This window comes from Chaetodon auriga, chromosome 16, assembly GCF_051107435.1.
Source record: "Chaetodon auriga isolate fChaAug3 chromosome 16, fChaAug3.hap1, whole genome shotgun sequence".
NCBI classification, from domain to species: Eukaryota; Metazoa; Chordata; class Actinopteri; order Chaetodontiformes; family Chaetodontidae; genus Chaetodon; species Chaetodon auriga.
The window spans coordinates 22,676,453-22,699,591 of record NC_135089.1 but is presented as its reverse complement, the minus strand read 5'-3'; the positions used below and the strand labels follow the sequence as shown (position 1 = coordinate 22,699,591).

Below are 23,139 nucleotides of genomic sequence, written 5' to 3'. Positions count from 1 at the left end.
ACATCTGGCTTCCTGTAATAGTTAGAATAGATTTTTTTCAGGATTTTTTTTTTCTAAAAGCCGAGCATGGTGGCACAAACAGGAGGGAATCAGTCCAGCCTGAAGCTTTTGAACATACTTGTACATGATGTGTACAACAATCACCATTACGATGCAACCTCTGAGAGGGAACCCTAGGGTGATCATACTACTGGGTGTTCCTGATGGGGTACACATATACATTAGGGATGAGGTAGACTTAGGAGTTATCATAGTAGGCATTGGTCGTTGATTTGTGGTGTCTTAGGGCTTACATGTGTGTTGCTCTTCCAAAAACCAACATTCAATACAGACTTCAGTTGGAATGTAGTCTACCTTCTACGATGGGTAGATTAAGAATGAATCCTATTTCTAAGAACGGTCTTACAGTCTACAGAAATTGGATTTAAGGATCTGCTCAACCAGGTCCAGGGAGACCAAATAGGCTGGAATCTTGCATTAAATCTCTGGCTACTTACACATAGGTTACGTCTTCTTCAACAATTTCTGTCTCAAAGACATGCAAGGTGTTATTGAGGAAAGTAGACTGTAAGTTCACAGTGACTGTGTTATCCTGAAAGGATTTACTGCAGACGAAAGGGGAGTGCTACCGGGGTGAGCTGGAGCATGCAGCCACCACTATAACACTCTACTAGGATGTGTTACTTGAGTCATGAGGGCATACACCACCATGTCACCTCGAATGCCCAGGGCCTTGCTGCAGATTGTGTCGTCCTGTAGCATTTCGTGGTGGGCAATGGCGAAGAGGACACTGTTCAGGTTGTGTCTCTGGCTAAAGATGGTGGGAACTCTCCTATGACTGGCATTGTCAATTGAAAGTCATGCAAAGAGTTGTTGACCACTATCTCTAGTGGCTTATGCACATGAATGCATCAGATTCTGAACCAGCAAGTAGGCTGAAGGATCGTTCAACTCAAGCAGGGGTGTGCCACAGACTGTCAGGTTGAGTTAACGGAAGCATGGCAAGCATGGCTTATCCTGCATGTAGCTGGAGTACCCACATTGCAGGGCTCGATTGGTGACAGCTTGCCAAGGGAGAGCATTGCTCTAGCAACCTCTGTTAAGAAGGAAGTGTTATTGTGCAAGAGAAGTGCTATTATTATTATTATTATTATTATTATTATTATTATTATTATTATTATTAGCCCTCAATGGTTGTTTTTCTCTGCTCTGTCAACCTTCTCAAGTCAACCGTATGCTCTTGTTTGTTATGTCCTGTGTCACTTAAAACAAAACAAGTCAATCCTTTATTGAGCTTAAACACTGGTTGGCAGCAAGCACTTGCCTGTTATCAAATTATTAATAGAATTAACCTTAATTTGTGAGAATGACAGAAAAAAATAAAAATGAATAGCTGCTACCTGACTTTCTTTGTATACTGATCTTTGCTAATGTTAGTTAGAAACATAACTCACATTTTGCATGTCTGAACTCACGTGTCAATCACCGGCAGTCCCATATGAATTATTACTTTGTTTACACACTCAGATTTGTACTTGCATATGCAATGAGTGTGGTAAAGGAGTGCCATGCTAACACTAGTGGACTGGGGTGGGCAAAATATTAATCTATAAAGTTATGGCTGGATTGGCCTCTGTACTGATCTTTGGGATCAGCTCAGGGCTTATCTAATGGCAATATCAAAAAGAAACAGAATTGTGCAAAAAAAAAAAAAGCTGAAATACAGGAACTATTGAGTACATTACTTGAACTTTCAAAATATTGTTGAATACTTATTAATAGCTACTATACTTAGAATGTATTTCTTTATATCACAGTTATATCAGGATTACCCTGCTTTCCTGATGTTCATGTCCCTCTTTTTTTCTGTCAGCTCTCCATCTAACATCCATCCCTCCCACTTCTATTCCACAACACCTTTCATATGTTTATCCCACATGATATCACACACACACACACACACACACACACACACACACACACACACACACACACGTGTGTTAGGTATTCATCACTTGACAGGACATTACATAGACTTACATTCATTTCCTGGAGACTTTCCATAACCATAACCACTACTTGCCTAACCCTAACCCTCACCCGCTTACGCGCTTTGACGGCCATCACAGCCATTCTTGAGATCGTGGGGGTAGAGTGTATGGGGGGAAGGACCGAGCACCTCCCCTCCGCCGCTACTTTGGGGGTGGGATTCAGTTCCTCTACCCTAACCTTAACCCAAACTTAACCTTTACCACAACCTTAACCTAAACCTAACCTTACCCTAACCCTATCCCCAGTCTTCACCCTAAAATTTAATGATTTACATCGTGGTCATCTGTATTTTGTTCCTACAAGTAAGGCCAGTCCCCACAATGTGACCGTGTAAACAGATTTCCCCACAACGTGAGTAATACATGGGCACACGCACGCACACTCACACACACACATGGTGCAGCAACTTCATGGCCCAAGTCACAGCCCACTGTTCACAGCAGGGAACCTACCAGCATGAGTGCCTCATGATGTGTGTGTGTGTGTGTGTGTGTGTGTGTGTGTGTGTGTGCGCATAGACCCAGGCCTGCTGTTGAGAAGGTATATGACAGGAATACTGATATGATCTCTCTGTATCTGCACAGGCTGGGTGATTGCTGTGCATGTTGATGTCCAGCTTTATTTTGACATAGTGTTATTCTGTTTGTTGTGTCTTGAGTGTCTGCTGCTGTGGTGACAACTCAGTTTACCCCTGAGAAATCTGTCTAATGAGCCAGCATGGTTTGTTTGAAGGTCTGTCCACCTACTGTGAATTTTCAAGTAAACTTGGAATAGGTGTAGATGTGTGAGGAAAGAAAATGCAGGGGGCCTTGTGTTTGATGGAGAATACTAAGGGGACCAAAAATAATGTTTGTGTTCAGAGTTTAGATGGATGGATGACAGCTGCTGTGGCAGGTAGCCAGATATTCCAAAGATAATTCAGTTTTTATCAAATGTCTTATCTCTCCTTTTTTGGAGAGATACAATTTGGTAAAGTTAGCTTGCTTTTCATATGGTCACTGGTCACTGGTTAAAATGATGAACAGTACAAGCGGCAGATGACATCAGATGGAGATGATTAACATTCCATAAAATAAAACTAAATTCCATTAAGATTGGATTTATTTTTCCTCAAGGTGAGGTGGTGTGATTTTAACATTACCTGCGCTCGTAAGCCTTTTTGAAGCATATACAGTATGTGTGTAATTTTTTAATTCCCACTCTGGTAATAATTATAGCGGCAATTACCTACTGCTTTTCGGCAAATTCACTGGTCCTCCCGTAATTGAAATCCCATCCGGAGCAACACATGAGTACTTTTAAGTGGATCTCTGAGATTTTTCCATGGGAAGAGCTGCTTTTCCTTCTATTTATTGTATCTATTTTAATTAGTTCATTGCAAAATATGCTTCTTGTGTGAAAATGGATGAAGTCAAAAAAGTTTTTTGCTAATCAAATGGAGAGACACATGCTAACACCAACATAAAGGCCCATTTGGGAACCAACAAGACAACAGAAAAGAATAAAACAATCAGGAGAGTAAGATCTTACTGGTATTTTCTTCTGAGCTCAATTTTTAGTCCTTTTTTGTTCGTTTATTTTTACTTACATTTGACCAAATTGACACACACTGAACAATATCAATGTGTGTTTCATGTTTGCATGTTAAAATTTGACTGAGTTCTGACTCCAAGAAGGAGCAGGTTTTTGACTCACCTCTCACTACCATGTAAGACCTTTAACTTTCTTGTTTGGCGTTCTGCTACTGAATATCTATTACAGACTAAATCCAGTTATTTCACAATGCTTAAAATGCTGTCAGAATGGGGCTTAAGATTGCAAGTGGACTGTGTGTTTTTGTAGGTCAACAAGACCAAGACCACATTTTTGTTGTGCTCACTTTCAGTTTTATCTTCATGCAAAATTTTATAGAATGTGGTTTTTGTTTCCCCACATGAACAGCAGTTTCAGTGATGTTTCTGTATTTTCAGATCATTATGTTGAGAGTATTACGTCTTAAAAATAACAGAAACTATTGCCAAAACTATGAAAATACATATATTAATAATATGTAAAAACATGCAAGATTTCATTAACCGCTGAAAAAGTATCACTGTTGGGTTGACATGTATTATGTATTGATCATCAAAAAGAGGTCACCACACCAGTCATTTGGTCTGTTTAAGTGTGTAAGTTCCTAAAACTCCACTGCAGACAGAAATGTTAAATCTGTGTATTTTCATTAAAACAATGTTATGGGAGTATTCCCCTGTAAATCAAAGTACTCACCATCAGCTAAGTATGTTGGCTCCAAAGGAACTGCAGTATGGGCCTGCAGACAAAAGAACAGAGACAAAGATGGACAAAATGCAGTGGTTTTGTACGGCAGACTGATCAGTTGGGTATCTATCACAGGGAAGGTGGAGGCAGAGACACATACAAAATTGTTGGACAGTTTGATACTAATTTGTGTGTTTTTGCTGCATAACACATAACACCTTGTCTCCAGTGTTCACAGACATTTTTAACATCTAATCGGAGACATGTCACGTGCCAGCCTGCTTCAAGTCTTCAACCATCATCCCTGTTCCCAAGAAGCCAAGGACCACAGGACTTAATGACTTCAGACCCGTCGCTCTGACCTCTGTGGTCATCAAGTCCTTTGAGCGCCTTGTGCTCTCACACCTCAGAGACATCACTGACCCTCTCCTGGACCCCCTGCAGTTTGCCTACAGAGCCAACAGATCTGTAGACGATGCAGTCAACTTGGCCCTCCACTTCATCCTCCAGCACCTGGCCTCCGCAGGAACCTATGCTAGGATCCTGTTTGTGGATTTTAGCTCTGCCTTCAACACCATCATCCCAACTCTGCTTCAGGAGAAGCTCTCCCAGCTGAGCGTGCCTGACTCAGAGGTGGATTACAGACTTTCTGTCTGACAGGAAACAGTGTGTGAAGCTGGGGAAACACGTCTCCAACACTAAGACCATCAGCACCGGATCCCCCCAGGGCTGTGTTCTTTCTCCTCTGCTCTTCTCCCTGTACACAAACAGCTGCACCTCCAGTCACCAGTCTGTCAAGCTCCTGAAGTTTGCGGACGACACCACCCTCATCGGACTCATCTCTGATGGCGACGAGTCCGCCTACAGGTGGGAGGCTGACCATCTGGTGACCTGGTGCAACCAGAACAACCTGGAGCTCAATGCTCTAAAGACAGTGGAGATGGTTGTGGACAACAGGAAGAACTCAGCCTCACCAGCCCCCATCACCTTCTGTGACTCCACTATTGACACTGTGGAGTCTTTCCGCCTCCTGGGAACTATCATCTCCCAGGACCTCAAGTGGGAGCCGAACATCAGCTCCCTCATCAGGAAAGCACAGCAGAGGATGTACTTCCTACGGCAGCTGAAGAAATTCAGCCTGCCAAAGACAATGATGGTGCACTTCTACACAGCCATCATTGAGTCCATCCTCACCTCCTCCATCACTGTCTGGTACACTGATGCCACCGCCAAGGACAAGAGCAGACTGCAGCGTGTCATTCGGTCTGCAGAGAAGGTGATTGGCTGCAATCTCCCATCTCTTCAGGACCTGTATGCCTCCAGGACCCTGAGGCGTGCAGAAAAGATTGTGGCTGATCCCTCTCACCCCGGACACAAACTCTTTGAGCCACTCCCCTCTGGCAGGAGGCTGCGGTCCATCAGGACCAAAACCTCACGCCACAAGAACAGTTTTTTCCCATCTGCTGTCAGCCTTATCAACAAGGCCCGGAACCCCCCCTGACACTCTTCACATTCCACCTCTGCCTCATTTTGTCACATTGATATAAATACAACTCTATGCATTACATTAACGCTCAACTTGGACTTCTTTCTGAAAAACAGACTGTTTCCGGAAAATAGCAAACAACAAAAAACAGACTTGTGTATATATATTTAAATTGTTATATTTTGTGCTCTTATTTTAGTAGATGTGTCATGCACCAATTTTACCACAGCAAATTCCTCGTATGTGTAAAAGCGTACTTGGCAATAAAGCTTTTTCTGATTCTGATTCTGATTCTGATGTGGTCCAGTAGCCAGCAGTGCACTGAACTGTACTGGGGCAGTGCTCCGCAGGCTTATAATATGTACAGGAAACTGTACATGTTTTCATCAATTAAAGTTGGCAACAGTGTAACATCATTATTTGATTTAGATCTTGATTTTGTGAGAGACAGGAGGGAGGCCTGTTGTGTTAAGATAGGTTTTAGCGTTCATAGGTGTCACAAACGCTTGTCTGTAAAGTCTGATGGAACACTTGTAGTAAGCATAGGAAAGGAAGCATAACAGATGGGTGAGGCAGTTTGTTGAAGTGTGTGTGTGTGTGTGTGTGTGTGTGTGTGTGTGTGTGTGTGTGTGTGTGAGTGTGAACCATCTGTCAGATAGTTAAGATGGTTGCCGTGTGACTGCAGCGTGTTCAGGTGCAGGGGCCAGTAGCTCCCCCAAACGTCCCAACATTTTTGTTTTGATTTGTTATTTTTTCAACTTCATTACATCAGCAAATGTGTTGGTGATGTGGTGATCACAAATACAATAAAATCATTCCCCAACCAGAAGGCCTGGAAGAATATATAGGTGAGGGCCCCACCCAGAGCCAAAAAAAAGCTGTCTTTCAATCAGGTGACACGGAAGCATACAACACTTCCAGTGCAAGAAGCAGGGACATCAGGAGACACTGGAGAGAAACCTCAACACCAACAACACCAATGATATATGGCACAGGATCCAGACCATCACAGGCTACAAAAGCAGTGTCATCAATTTATGCACATTTTGATCTCCTCAACGAAGAGTCAGCCATCAAATCTACTCCACCTCCTCAATATCGACCACTCTCAGTATCCATAGCAGATGGGAGAAAAATCCTGTTGAGAGTGAAAACAAGTAAAGCTGCTGGGCCAGACAACATGTGTATGAAAAACATCAGACAGTTTATGTTAATACTGACATTATTAAGCTATCACTGTCACAGGAAAGTGTTCCCAGCTGCTTTGAAACAGCAACCACCATCCCTGCACCTTAATCAGAGCAGTGTTTAGTCTAAATCAGTGTTTCTCAGCTGGTGGGTCACGACCCAAAAGTGGGTCGTGTACCCATTTTCAGTGGGTCATGGGTCTCTGCCTGGGCAAAAAAAAAAAAAAAAAAGAAAAAGAAAAAAATCCTGTGCTTTTACTTTTAAGGAGGCCAGACAAGTTGAGAACCTAACCTAGTTGGTCTAAATGGCCCCCGCCCTGTGCCACTCGCCCAAATTCTCATGGAGTCCTTTGAGAAACTGGTTCTCCAGCACATCAAAGACCACTTCCCAGTCAGCCTGGATCCTAACCAGTTTGCACACCAACAGAAGATCAACTGAGGATGCTATCTACACTGCCCTCCACTCAGTCTTCAGACACCTTGAAAATAACAACTTCATCACAATGTTGTTTGTTGATTTCAACTCAGAATTTAATACTCTCTCCCTCGTGAAACTGATGGGCAAACTAAAAGCACACTGAGCTGTGTGCTTACCACCCTCCCCTTCACCCGGTACAATGACTGCAATTCCTATCTTACATTAAATGAGCTCTCATCTCTACAAACAGGCATCTTCCCAAATGCCTTCAAAACAACTGTTGTAAAACTCTTACTAAAGAAATCCAACCTAAATAGTAATGCAGTAACAAACAATAGCAGTAAAGTAACTATCAGTAAGATACTGCAAAAGATATATTCAGTGCAGATTAACTCCTGTCTTAAAGAAAATAATATCCTGGAGGAATATCATTCAGGCTTTAGAACATACCACAGCACTGAAACTGCTGTGACTAAAATCAGTGACCTCAGACTAAATTCTGACAAAAATAAGGTTTCAGTTCTTGTCCTTTTAGACCTGAGTGTAATGTTTGATATGATTGACCATGAAATCTTAATCATTTTGAACAGTTGGTTGGTCTTTCTGACTGTGTGTTAAACTGGTGTAAAACATACATCAAAGGGAGAAAGTTGTACATCTGTCTTGGAGATCAAGTGCCCGAGAAATATGACATTTGTTTTGAGGTTGCACAAGCAAGCTGCATTGGTCCATTACTGTTCTCACTATACATGCTGCCACTTGGTGACATCATTAGAGAGATGTATGTTTCCATAGGTGCGCAGATGACACACAACTGTACATCTCTGCTGATCCAAATGATGCTGCAGCCAGAGACTCCATTACTAGCTGTCTTTTGGCAATAAATAGACAGATGAGGATTTCTTGAAGTTACATGAGGACAAAACTGAAATCCTACTGGTCGGCATTAAAAATAAAAGAGAAATGTTGTTTAATAATCTGAGATAATAACTCTTCATCAACTCACATCAGCAAGGTTGAACAAGACGAAACCTTAATTTTTTAACCTTAGAAACATAGCCAATAGCGTTCACAATTACCTGAAGCTCAGTATCAGTGAAAATTGTGATCTTATGGTGGACTACAATGTTTCAAATATGAATGTTGCAACAAAGAAGCTAAACATTCTGAAATCTAAATGCTTCATTCACATTTTCAACCTGGCAGCACTGATCTATAAAAATACCACAGCTCTGAGATGGGCACCCAAGATTAGAGAAACCAATTCGGTATTCGACCAAATGTGAAATGAGGTCACAATCTCCCCTTTTGTTCCTGAGTTATGGTATTCAATAATGGCCAAACACCTGTTTTAGCATGACATTAATATGACTACTACTAACACTACCACCACTATTATTACAGTAATAATAATAATAATAAGTAGAAGAAGAAGAAGAAGAAGAAGTTGTTTTTTTTTTAGTATCTTTCATACAAGAAATGCAGCTCAAGACATAGAATGAACATAAAAACAGGGCTAGAAAATTAATGTATAAGAAGATGGAAAATACAACCCAGTTGATAATAATAGTAATATAATAAGACAATAAGAATGACAATAGAATAAAGAGAATACCTAAGATGGGAAATAAAATCCACTGAATAATAATAATAATAATAAGAAGAAGAAGAAGAAGAAGAAGAAGAAGAAGAAGAAGAAGGCTTTTAGCTTTCTTTTTAAAATATTTTGCAAGGTAGCTTCCCTGATATTTACAGTTAATGTGTTGTAGAGCAATATTTCTATGCTCAGTTTGTTAGGTGTCACTTTTGTAGACAGATATGTTAACCTATCAGGATCTAAGTAGTCTGTCCATGTCAGCCTATCAGAGCCCTGTTTTAACATGTAAGGGTGTGTCTGAAAGCAGAGAGCAGAGAGACGGGACATGTTGCCTGTGGAAGGGAAATTGCAACTTTATCCCACATGTTTATTCGTATTAATTCAGTCTGAAACTCTTATACACAGACTCAGATTGTGAAAACGGACAGTTTATTCAAGTAAATTCAAGACTCTTCGTTGTTTCCTGAGTGAGTTTGAAGTGTTGCTGCCCATTCACTGTGGATAACTCGCCCTGTGCAAAACACCGGATTTGTTTCAAGTAATCATCATGGACTGAGAACAAAGGGGTCTCGTAAGTGCCGTGAGTTATGACAGGATTCGGTTGTGCTGGAGAAGAGTGAAGTAAACGTCGGGCACACTTAATTAATTAACCATCAGGGTGTGTTTTTCTGTTTTCAGTTGAGTTTCAGTTCCAGTTATAGCTAGTTGTAGCCTACACCACCATTAGGGTGGGGTCGTGAACGAGAATCAAGTTACTCACAGTAGTGAAATGAATCGTGGAGTTGACGGTGATTAGAGATGCTTTGACGAAAGCATTAATCAGCATTAATCAAGCAGATTGGCCTGTGTTTGGAGATTGGAGAAGACGATTCGGCTTGGACGTCGCCTGGCTTGGAGATCAGCGGTACCCACGGGCTAGTTGAATGCTGCAGAGAGTTCATCGGCCCCCGCCACACATCCACATGCGTACCAGGGAAGTGACAGTAGTAGGATCTTCTCAGGTTCCCTGCCATCCAGCGAAGTCTTCTCAGTGTCTGATATTGTTTATTTTCACTTATTGAACTTAGCAAAGTGAGTGATTAACATCTTCATTGACAGTTCAACTGGAAAGTGGATGATTTATTTGTTTTTGGTCATTTATTGAGCTAAAGGGAAGCTTAAAGGTGTTTCAAAGACTGTCTTCCAACTGAGGTGGAAGTATTTGGGTTCATCTGTATTTGTGTGATTTTATATGTTTTGAGGTGAACGGTGATTATAAGGAAATATTGAAATTTCTGATGGGAAATAATTTAAGAAAGTATTTCGGTTTTTTGAAAATATATATTTTGTTTTTGTTTCATATCTAATTGGTTTTCCACTGGACCTGAAACGGCATACAAATTCTCCAAAAGAAAAAGTCAAATAATACAAAATTAATGTCTAATAAACCTAATGTGTTGTTGTGATAACTTAATTTTCTTATGTTCTTTTATGTGTATGTGACTTCCTGTAGAGTAGGGGTGTCTCACCCATTCTGCTAGATCTGGGGAGGGAAGGTTCATGCTTGGACTAGTAAGAAGGTTGAGCTACTATAGATTTAAGGTAGCTACTGTGATCCCACCTCACCACATCTCAGGCAAGTTTATTATGGTAAATTCATGCAGCAGGATAGGCACAATCATACCTATAGTTGTGGGTACAGAGAGGTAATTGTACTGAGGGTTGGGGACATAGATCCTGTCATCATCCAATTGCCTAGGGTAACGACACTGTATTTACCCCTACACAGCGGTGGCGTTACCCCTCCGCTACATATACAAGGAGGAAGACAGCAATTTTCTTCTTTTTTTAGGGCCGACCAGCAGGATTTCAGTTTTGTCCTTGTTTAAATTTAAGACTTTATAGCTCATCCATTTATTTATTGCCAAAAGACTGTAACGTAATCTACAGCTGCAACATAATTTGGTTCTGCAGAAAAGAGACGCTCAGGAACATGTTGTGGGAGATGTCACACACATGCTAGTCTAGTCATGCTATGTCGTGGCGTGCCCAGACACTGCACGACAGGTCGTTTAGCATGTCACACTACACAAGTATAGACAACCGATTTTCATTCACATTCGGCCACAATGCTGGTAATTGGTCAGCCATGACGAAATTGTCTCAAAATTGGGCTAGATTTGTGTATTCTGAACGAAGCATAAGTCAGTTTGTGTTGACATGGGGATAAAAAAATAATTAATATATTTATCTCACGAATCATTAGAGCTTGAAACTGGATGAGCTACAAGGGCAAATGTGCTTGGATAAGGTTAAGTCAGAGGAGTTTGGATGCCCAATAAGCAACTTTCACGTGACCGTATTTTGACCGAGACACTGTTACACAGGCAAGTTTTGTGGTGAGCAAGCTAAAATAGCTAAGAAGCTAAGACCTCTTTCAGAAGGAGAATTTGTGTCCTTTGCTGTTCTTTGTGCTTATCTTTTGTTTTGGTATAGCATTCCAATAACATGACACAGGTTAGGGCAGAGCAGCCTGGAACCAGTGATTTTTGGATGTATCCCATCAGGCTTTATGCATACTTCACAATTCCAAAAGATAAAGAAATTGTCAATAAACCCATGGGTGAGGCATGCCGCTGTCAGCCATGTATTCAGGGCAAAGAATCTACAGAAAGATTCTGTTCCTTTCCCCAAGGTTGGAATGGGGCCACATATGAACACATGTTGTGACTGACAGCCACTCAGTTTCTCCAGTAACAGGCAAGTTTTTTATCATGACATCAGAGATTTCTTGGATTTTGACCAGCCTTGGTGCGAGTGGCTTGATTAGTTTCCCTGGCTTCAACATAGTTCAAGTGAGAGTCCTGCAACGGGCCGGGTACCCACGGATATCCGACGGGTACCCGCAACTGACGCGTACAAACGGGTGGAAAATATGCATTTATAATTTTACGGGTACGGGCACGGGCGGAACGGAACCAAAAGCGGGCGGGTAACATTTTATTGTGTCATGAAAATCACTAGTTTCAAGCAGCATGACGCAGCGAAGACACTGCGCACCGCGCAGCACGCACTCTGACCTCCAGTACATAAACACACACCCCGGCAGCAGCGCGTGCGCGCGCGGAAATAACAACAAAAACAGCATGGAGGAGAAGGAGATACGAGCTAAGTTAGCAAGCGGTGAATATGAAATAGTGGTGCGTCTGTGTGTGACTAGTCAGTCTACTACTGTAAGACTTCGCTGAGAGCGTTAATGAAGGCTGCTGTCATCTTGTGTTAAAACAGGCTTGAAAAAATAAAACATTTTTTTTAAGTGAGAGACCGTCTGTTGTAGGCTATTTAGTGCATGTAATCACGGGTAACGGGTCGGGACACGGGTCCATTTTTTGACAGGCGGGGCGGGGCTGGTTTGACATTTGATGTAATCACGGGTAACGGGTCGGTTCACGGGTCTGATGATTGGCGGGCGGGGCGGGCACGGGTTTCGAAAATTGGACCCGTGCAGGACTCTGGTTCAAGTATTCACACCTTTTGTTGTTCAAAGTCAGTGGCTCATACCTGTTTTGCAGTGAGAATTCGGATGGTGGGGTGAGAGTTGGTGCCCTCTTATTTAATTTCTCGCTGGATTTGTCTTTGCAGTGGAAGACATCTGCCCAAGTCTTCACTCTAGTGGATGCTCTCAGTCTGGTGCCATTGCTGTGCCAGAAAGAAGTGTCATTGGGGATGGCTGGTTTGATAGCCTCAACAGCTGATTCAGTGGCGTTAGGACATATCCAGTGCAGTGGCTCAGCCAGACCTGTGACAGCATGCACTACAGTTGATGTAATCCCATGTATAAAAGTCTGTCCATTTTCAGCACTTTGTACAGAAGCTGCTACAGAGTCTGTGAATTGCTCATTCTCACTTAATTGATGCAGCATTTAAATCTCCTTCTCAAGCTGTGCAATTCTCTCAGTTGCGCATACTCTTTGCAACTAACAGATTGTCCCATCTTGTTTCCGTCCTTATCCCAGGTTCACAGACACAGCAGCAAGACATGTGCTGTTTGGTGCTCATATCCACACACTACTGAGAAGTATTAAAAGTGCTAAATATATATATTTTCATGAATTTTTTGATGACATTATGTACTGCAGCCGATGGAATTCCCAATTTCATTTCAATCTTACTTTGAGAAACATTATTCTTAAATTGTTGACTTAAGAATAGACTTCTCTGGGATGCTCTTTTGATACCCAATCATGTTACTAACCTGTTAACCTAATTAATTGTGAGATCTTCCACCAGGTGTTTGCTTTTTTTTTTAGTCTTTTGTTGCCACTATTATGACTTGTTTAAGCATATTTGATATGAAACTATCTTTCTTAAAATGTAGAATGACAGAATGATGAAGAAGATCAATACTGAGCCATGTCATCCAATAAAGCACTCCAACATTATGTGCACATGTGTGTGTCTGAAGGGGACGGAACCATGGACACACAAAATCTTAATCAGCTTGAAATAAATTACAGTTTTGTAACAGATAGAGCAAAGTGGACTAGCTTTGCCTCCAAAGAAATGGTGTGTGAGGATCATCGGTAATCTAGCCCTACACTATCCAAAACTGGGGGAAAAAAAAAAACAAAAACTTATAATTAAAACTTTCTTGTTTTGATTTTGAGAAAGGTTGGATACCATTAATAAAATAAACCTGAAAGTGAAAAAACGTGAACTTACAGTGAGGGTCATCCTCAGGGTTAGGCACCAATTACTTGATTAGGTGGATCTTGGTATTGGAATGAATGGATGGCCAGAGCAGTTGCTTAGCAGAGGGTGGCGGCAGCAAAGCATGTAGTCCATCAGAAACCCAAAAGATGATAGAAATGTTTGGAGCTAGCAGGTTTCCTTCCTCATTCCTTGCTTATCTGCTGTTTTCCCCTCCCAAGTGTGGCCTGTTTGTCCCTCTCTCTCTGTCTCTCTCTGTCTCTCTCTCTATCTGTGTTTGTGTGTATATGTGTGTGTCTATTTCAATCTGGGCGTGGTGACCTAGTGTCCGCCAACTCACCTGCACACCTGCTGCCAATCCACTCATCAACTACACCTGAAGCCTGCAGTACATAAACCACGATCCTTCACTCTGCTCTTACCAGTTTGTTCCATGTGTCACATAATGTTATGTTCGGTCAACACACCCAGTTCTCTGCAATTCTCTCTTGCTGTCTTTGAACCTGCCTAATCCTGGTTTCTTCAGGTCCATTGTCTCCTGCCTTCCTGATTTGCCTGCCATGCACTGATCCTTGTCAGTCTCCAGTGTTCTTAGAGAAGATTACAGCCACTGCCTGCCCTGCTCCACTGTTTGCCTCTGATTCACAACACAGTCCAGTCAGCTCCGCTCCATTGCTCTAGATATCCACCATGCACTAATCTTCCAATAAATTGAGCTTGGTTGAATTTTGACATGGTCTCTAAGTCTGAGTTCTATTTTTGGGCCCCAAGTAATTACCTTGAACTTAACAAGAAAATGTAGCATTTCAACAAGTTTCTGTCGAGACCTGAATCTTCATCATCCAAACTAAAGATTATACAATTTCACTAAACAAGGATTATGAAAAAAGTGCATATTTCTTGCAGGAAATGATATCAAAAGCCATTTTAATGCAGAAACTAAAAAATACTGCAGTTTCTACAGAGAATAAAAGAAATGTCCACCTTTTTTGTGTCACAGAAAGAAACTCGTGTCAGGTGACACGGATGCAGACCAATAGAAAAAAATAGGCCAAACCCCTCTCAAAAAATAACAAAGGTATTTCACAATTTTAGAGCCTTTATTGTGAAATCAATACACTGTGCGCTGTCGACCAATGTCGCTATTACTCATTTCGATGAGAAATAAGCCAAAACAAAAAGTTGTCATCAGATAGGTAGGAGTGAAACCAATTTTTACCTGGACCAGAGACTCCAACCCATTTCTGGGCTAACCAATGAATGAATGAAAGAATTTACAAAATAAAAAACCCTGTTTAGATTCCCAGTCATACATCAATTGGAAACATAATAAAAACAGGCAAAAAAAAGACACGATTTAGCTCAGAGCCTACTTATTCATGGTAGAAGCACAAAAATCAAGGGTAAATGACCAAATAAACGCAATGTGAGCAAGTCAACAAAGCTTTGCAGGCAAGATGCTCTGCCTCTGAAACATGACCAGCAAGGACTGGAGATGCATGGAGGACAGAGAAAAATATGCGTCGCATACACAACGTCACAAATACGTGCCTGGTGAAAATCATGGTTATTCTAAAAACAAGCAGGGACTTCTCAAATAATGAGCCTTTGTTCAATTAGTCTGTCATCTGCACACAGACTAGAATTTCTGGAATCCTGAAAGGAACAGCAGGTTGGAAATTGGTTGAAGTTTAAACTACACTCTTGGCGTATAATTATTAAAACACATTTTATTGTGATCTATGCTGTCTAACACGTCCTGTTAGAGTGGTGTTAAAGTTAAACTTTTGTGTCACCTCTGCATCCACACACACAGGGTTCTTACCATTTCCCAGGCAGCAGGGTCGTGTTTGAAGAGTGAGTGTGTGAGCTCCACTGAAACTCTCTTCCTGTAGTCTGAACTTTTGTCTTCTGAAATTCGGAACAGAACTGCTGCAGCGTAGGTGGCTGCAAGTAGACAGCAACATCAGTCATTTATAAACAATCTCAAAGAAAAAAGAAAGAAAGAGACTTATTTGCCCTCTTTGATGGACTAAAGGTAATTTCACCCAAAACATGAAGAGTCAGTTCCTCCAAGAATTTGCAATCATATGATCACAAGAATTAACATAAATTTAACCAACCATCACAATATTTATTAGGGCTTTTTTCAAATTTCCATTTATTTATTTATCTATCTATTTTGCAAAAAATGATCAAAGTGGGACAATGTCTGACAGCGATCGATCTTTTCTATCTCATGCATTTCCATGTAGGCTGTTACAGACACAAATTGATAATGTGCATATAAACGGGTGAATGGCAGTGTACTCTGTGACAGTGTATTTCAGAAAATGGTAAGCCCATCAGTTAAAGTTTCTTCAGCTCACAGTAAGTATAAACTGCTGTAAGCAGAAAAGGAGAGAGAGAGAGACATACCGATTCCCTCATTGTTGGAATGCAGTAACTCCATAAGGGGTGCTGAAGCTCCCTCTGCATCAATGAGCTCTGCAGACTGTTTGTCCAGGGCCAGCTCGCACAGAACACCCGCCGATACTCTCTTCACGTTCTCCACATACGAGTACAGCAGCTAGACACACATGCATGCACACACACAGATGCACACACAAACATAAACCAGTGATCCATGCATTATTGCACAAGGTGCAAGGAGCAAGCTATTCATGCTCTTGTGTGTATATAGAAGCATGCACAACTGTGCATGTAGGTTGTCGATGTATGAGTTAGGTAAAAATAATGTCTTTTGTTGGAAAACATTTTTATGTGTCCCAAATATTAGTCCTTGAAATAGCAAAATGTCTTCAAGCTACATGTAGAATTTGACCACTTCCTCCTCCATCCCTCAAATCACTTTCAGTCCACTGCAAACTATTCAGGACATGGAAGAAACAACCTGGCTCCTTGGGTTCATGATGCTGATATCATTTCAGGTATTTCTGCAGTTTGTGTAGACATGTTGATGTAATGTGCAATTGTAGCATTTGTGTGTGTACCTGTACAAATAGTGGTATGGTTTGCATGCTGGCAATCTCTCCTCTGTTTATGGGGTCTCTGGCCAGAATGTGGAGTGCTCCTGTGCAGCCCTCTACTATTTCCTCCATACGAACACCATCCTGGTAACGAAGAAAGACAGAAGAACAGAGGTACAGATATCAAAGAAAGGTTATACCAGCTGACCTAATACCGTGGTTGACACTACTACATACTATGGTCTTGTGTCTGCTGATTCCTGACTGGTACCTGGTACGTCTGCTGTGCAGATGAGGCGTGCCTCTGTGTGTCCTGGTGAGCCTTCAGGAGCAGGTTGACTAATCGTGGAATAGCACCCGCCTCCCTCAGCGGTGCCTGATTGGCTGGGCACAGTGCCAGGTTCCGGATCAGACCAACCGTTGCCTGAGAAGAGGACAGAGATCAAAGTGCTTTCTCTATTTGGGTCAGCTTTAAAGGCAACTTTGCATGGGGTGCACACAAATTTCAGTGCCTGTTACTGTTTGGAACTTCAGCAAAATGCATGCACTGCACTCATGTTTACCAACCAGTCTGTGATGCTTCATATCAAAAGAAATCACAGGGATGAGATTAAAAAGATTTAACAGCTGTCTGTGGATGGAGCGCTCGCTTACTGCTGAGGAGACGGCTGGGCCGAAAGCCAGCATCTGAACATTCACAAGAGCTCAGTGCTATCTCATTGCTACACCAGCAAAGTGCTAAGAAAAGCTTTAATTTTACTTTCAAATCACCACATGCATAACCATGCAGACATTTCAGAGGGAATAGCATCAGTGAAAAACACATTGGTAAAGTTCCTTTAAAATGTAAGCACATCACAAATGCAGGGAAATTTAGAAATCATGCAGAGAAAATGTGACAGTTTTTTGAAAAACGTTTCTGATACACAAACCTATTTTTATGTCCAAATATTCTCATAACCTTAGCAATTGTCTTCAGCATCTGCATGTCAAATGACCACACATGCTGATACCAATCAGTACTGGCACTGAAGTATCACAAGCTGTTAAGTACTGAGAGCTGGCATAGTATGTCTGGGCAGTTTCAAAATCTCCTTTACTTTTGCATTTAGTGCTAATTGCCTTTTTTATTTGCTCATTGATCAGAACATTTTTCAGTTAATGTACATCCTTAGATAACATTCAACATGTGATTGACTGTAACTGAGTGAACCTTTCTCTGTGACCAGCACAGGTGTCAAACTGCACTGACTGGAACGAGAGCCAACAGGCCCCCTGCTTAGCTTTAAAAGTGAATACAAACTCATTTTTCTAATCACAGAGTTTTAATGTACCAACTGACTAAATTATGAGGAAAAGCATCCATTTTTTCAAGTTCAGATGTGTGCAATGAACTAAAGAAAATGTCTCAGGTCTGTCATATGGAAAATGAATCAGAGTTAGATCTTAATGTGGATCCCGGTTTTGAGCCTTACTCTGATTTTGATCATATTTGGGATTTGATGTTTACATGTAATATGAGAACCTGGTTATTTATCTCCCTGTGTACATGATATAGTTTCCAAGTTTCTGATCAATTCTGCAGTCATGTCTTGATCCCTCACCATCTCAGCTATCATATTCTGTACCAAAAAAGAATGTTCAAACACCTTGATGTTGTGTTTATATGTCACAGTATCATGCTTTGTATTTAAGTGTTCCATGATGCATATCCAGGTTTTTCAAACCACGATATTTAATTGTGAGATACTCAAGGAAACTCATGCACATATACTACAAAGGCACTCAATGCTGTTGAGAAATTGTTTGGAAAGAACACTTTTAAAGCAAAAAACTGGGCCGCCACCAAAAATCAGGTGCTAGTCCAGTTATTTTCCTCTGGCGACAAGTCTGTTACTACCCTCGCTGCAGTGGCATCTCACTGCAGTAACCTATACCTGCAATACCTGTTCCATGTTGAAAATACAGTCACTAAAAATGATATCACTGATCCCTGAAGAGCGTGATGCACTGAAATATCTCGACTCCACTGACAGTGTAAATGCGTTCATTCCCACTCTGCCACTAAAGTAAAGGTGCCATTAGAGTGCAACACATACTGTCTCATCTGCCTATTAGTCAATCTTTTCTAAGGGACAGCTGTGCCTTAGGAGATAGAGTGGCCATACACTAATCAGTAGCTTGGTGGTCAATCCCTGGCCCCTGCAGTCAGCAAACTGAAGGGCCCTTGGGCAAAACACTGAACCCCACATTGCTCCCAACAGCTGTGCCATTGGCTGTGCCATGTGCCAGTGTATGTGTTCCTAATTTACCATGTATTTAAAAAAATTGGGTATTGTATAAACACCAGAATTGAAAAATGACAAAAGACATCCAATACTAATGTTGAACACTTCTATTTTAGATTTAAATCAAAGATACACAGACAGCCAGGGGGCACGAAAACACAATGATATAGTACCATGATAACAACCTCTTGTCCCTCCCCCGCCCACACCTACTCTGGCTCTGTAAAGCTCCCTCATAAAGTCACATTCCACATCTTTAAGCTCCAGTACTTCAATTCATTAATATAATCTGTCCAAGTTGGCCAGACTGTAAGACTGAGAGAGAGAAGCGCAAGTGTGTGTGTGTGTGTGTGTGTGTGTGTGTGTGTGTGTGTGTGTGTGTGTGTGTGCGTGCGCGCACATGGAAGTTGGGGAGGGACAAAACAGAGAGTGTCCATTTCACTGTACACGTTAACAGAGAGTGAGAGAAAGCGCAGATGTAATGAATTTGAATCAGTTTATACATAGATTTTTTTTTTTATCTGAATTTTTCTTGCTGTCACACCACACCAACAGTGAAAGTATTCTACTAACTAGCATTGCATGTGTATTCAAAGCCTGAAATATCTTTTCCTCTATGTCATAGAGCTCCATTGTTGTCAAAGAAGTTGCAGGGTGGCAATGCCATCAGCCAGTTCACCATCCCTATTTTTTCAGTCTGTTCGCCATCTACTGCTCCCAGCCACTGGGCTGTAGTAAACTAATGCCAGACAAAAGGTGTACCTTCCTTGTAAACATTAGAGTCAGATGCTACAGTTTGTTCACGGTGTTAACGGCACCACACACAGCAGTAGACTGCACAAAAGTTGTGGCAGCTTAGTACCTTAATCATCACCACTCATGCAAACAAACGGAAAAAGGCGACGAGGGCTAATGTATTTCCAGAGAGCTTGCTGTTGTTGCCAGTCCGACGGACTGATGTGACTGTATTTCCTGACATATACAGGTTTGATTCTGTGAGTAACCACATACAGGAGTGAGCAAATATTTGAAGAAAATGACAAAGTCTGGTTAAAATCTCATATTCCAAAGCAAAAAAATAATTTTCTGCCTAACTTGCTCCAAAATGTAAAGGCCCAGACAGACTGGTGTGATAAATCAGATGACTAAACTACTAGGTCTTTTCCACAGTGTGGTACGAGTCAGATCGATTTGACTCTACTCACTCTTTTTGTCTTTTTTGAATAAGGAGAGTAACTGGCAGCATGTGCTTTTTTGGTATCACCTCAGTCAACGTTCTACGTGAGCTAAGTCATGCTACGTTGGTGACATGAAAGCACTGCAGACCACTGATTGGCCAGAGGGAATGGTCACTAGAATCAGCACTGGTGTGACACAGGACATAACCCGGCATTTCTGAGTGTGTCGTTGATTGTGAGACAACAGCTGTCTTGTTCCCAACTCCTAGAAAAATGAACTTTAGAGGCAGATGATACAGTTGTTTTTTTTTATTATTATTATTTCTTTAAAGATTATTTTTCTGGGCTTTTTTTCCTTCATTGGACAGTTTGAGGGGGCAGAGAGGAAACATGGGGAGAGAAAGGGGGATATAACATGCCACAAAGTTCCTTGGCAGGAATTGGGACTGGTGATGTGGCCATCATTTGGCTACACTCCATTTGTGGTGTTAATAGTTCCACAAACAGCAGAAGACTGTGAAAGAGTTGTGGCAGCTTAGCCCCTAGTTCATCATCACTCACCTCAACACAAGGCAATGAAAAATATCACAAAGATCGTTAACCTCCTGACGTGATCGGTTTCCAGAGAGCTATGCTGCTGTCTGACTGACTAACATGACTGACTGACTGACTGACTGTGTGTATTTCCTGACAGTCATACAGTTCAGATGATAAACAAAAAAAAAAAAAAACAGGATCAATAAGATGATCAGAAAGGCTGGCTCAATGATAGGCTTTACCCAGACTCACTTGAGGTCACTATAGAGAAGAGAACAAGGGCTAAACTAAAAATGGTTCTGTATATTGAGTTGACTTGAAGGCCATTCGTTACACAATGTGTTTAACAGACTAAGAAGCTAATTCAGTGAGCGACTCATTCAGCCTCAGTGTTCTACCAAATTATTCAGACAGTCTTTTGTTCAAGTAGCAGTACAATTTTTTGGATGCAGTCTAGATCCATCAGCTGTTAGTCTTTACTCAAATGGCTTTTTATGGTACACTTGATTTGGTGGCAAAAGAGTTTCTTCACTAGAGATTCATAAATGTGTCTAATCTAAGCTAATGTCTAATGTAATCTAAGCATTTAGAATTCATCATGTTTAGCATTTTTGTTTAGCCCATTGGTGTGCATTTGCAACATTGCTAATTAGCATGACGCTAAAACTACAAACAAGGTGGATGGCAATGTCATTACTTCTGGAGGTAGCTGGCTGACATTATTTAATATTTATTTAGGTGACGCTTTTCTCCAAAGCAACAGACAAAATGTGCGTTCAACCACATGGATACAACCCAAAAATTGCAAGAAATTAAGAAGAATGAAGAAATAAAGCAGAGAGTGCAGAGCCTAGGAGGCCCAAATCTTGGAGGGTGGAGAGGAGGATCTGGTGGTTCACAGTATCATACACTGCTGAAATGTCCAGCAGGATGATGATGAAGGAGAGGGATGGTACTCTAGCAGTGTGGGGTTCCTCTGTGATGGCAAGGGGAGCAGTCTTAGTTGAGTAGCTTGCCTTGAAACAAGACTGGTAGAAGTCAAGAAGGTTGTTCTCGTGAAGATATACAGAGAGGTGAGTGAAGACAGTATGCTTAAGTGTTTTAGAAAGAAATGGAAGAAGAGGGATACGTAGGTCTGTAATTCTTTACATCAGCCATTGGCCAGGTGTGTGGGTGTGTGACAATGGCCAGGGTTTGAAGTTGTTTTCACTTCACACACGACTGACACTTTTCTTGCGCATATCCAAGTGCAACATCATGAATGCCTATGAGCAGAGACTGTCTGAAAGTGCGCACTGTTGTCCACATTTTAAAGATCATTGGGTCTAGCATGCTGCATGATGCCTACCACAAGTGTTGTCCATTCATTATCTTTTAATAAAATATATCAAACACCTCAGTGCATCAGTGTCCTATACACAGTATGTAGCATTCTGTGCCAGTCTGCCTGTTAACAGTGCACACAGCAGATGAAGTGTGAAAGTCGACATTTTAAATAAAACATTTAGGTTAATTTGCATATCTGATTGTCAAAATCTGAGTCATGCTAGACTGAGAGCGGAAAGGCTTTTAGTGTCTTCTGGATCAGCACATCTGAAAATGACAGACATGCTTACAGAGTGAAGTGGAATAAATTTAGGCATTAAGAGCAAATCAGGTCACATGTAGCTGTGTGTGTGTGTGTGTGTGTGTGTGTGTGTGTGTGTGCGTGTGTGTGCATGTGTGTGTATTACTCATGTTGTGGGGACATAAATCCGTTTACACAGTTACATTGTGGGGACCCGCCTAACACTAAATTTTAGGGTGAAGACTTACGGTCAGCAAGTTATGGTTATGTTTATGGTTAGGGTAAGTCTCCAGGAAATTAATGTAAGTCTATGTAATGTCCCCAAAAGTGATGAAAACCTGATGTGTGTGTGTGTGTGTGTGTGTGTGTGTGCGTGTGTGTGTGTGTGTGTGTGTGTGTGCGTGCACTCATGTATTATTCACATTGTAGGGACAAAAATCTGTTTACACAGTCACATGTGGGGACTCACAGTCACATGTGGGGACAAAATACAAGTCCCCACAAGTTAAATCATTACATTTTAGGGTGAAGACTGAGGATAGGGTTACGGGTTAGGTAAGGTTAAGTTAGGTATAGCAGTGTTTCCCAACCACTGTGCACTTAAGTGTGCCATGAGAAATCATCAGGTGTGCCATGGAAGATTATCCAATTTCACCTGACTGGTGCTCTAAGGCTTAGAGCAGCGGTCCCCAACCACCGGGCCACAAACCGGTACCAGTCTGTGGGCCATTTGGTGCCGGGCCAGACAGAGAGACTGAACATAAAAAATATTTTATTGATCATCAGAGTCTGAAAGTCTCATTTTGAAAATCAGGTGCATCCGCCTGTGCCTCTATACACGTCAAACCGCTCGTCTCGTGATACGATCGTAAAAAAGTAAGCCCACAACCTAGCAAAAATTAGTAAAAAAAC

General features: G+C 41.5%; 1 protein-coding gene across 2 annotated transcripts in view; it reads right to left on the bottom strand.

Moving 5' to 3' along the window:
• The window catches only part of LOC143334012 (junction plakoglobin a-like), a 159,100-nt gene that overhangs the window by 11,991 nt on the left and 123,970 nt on the right, over positions 1–23,139 (bottom strand). For both annotated transcript variants that reach the window (XM_076752473.1, XM_076752472.1), the window contains exons 11-15: positions 16,929–17,081; positions 16,682–16,801; positions 16,107–16,257; positions 15,514–15,635; positions 4,321–4,363 (exon numbers count right to left, since the gene is read on the bottom strand). In XM_076752473.1, coding sequence (XP_076608588.1) covers positions 4,321–4,363; positions 15,514–15,635; positions 16,107–16,257; positions 16,682–16,801; positions 16,929–17,081 — 589 coding nt within the window. The remainder of the gene's footprint in view (positions 1–4,320; positions 4,364–15,513; positions 15,636–16,106; positions 16,258–16,681; positions 16,802–16,928; positions 17,082–23,139) is intronic.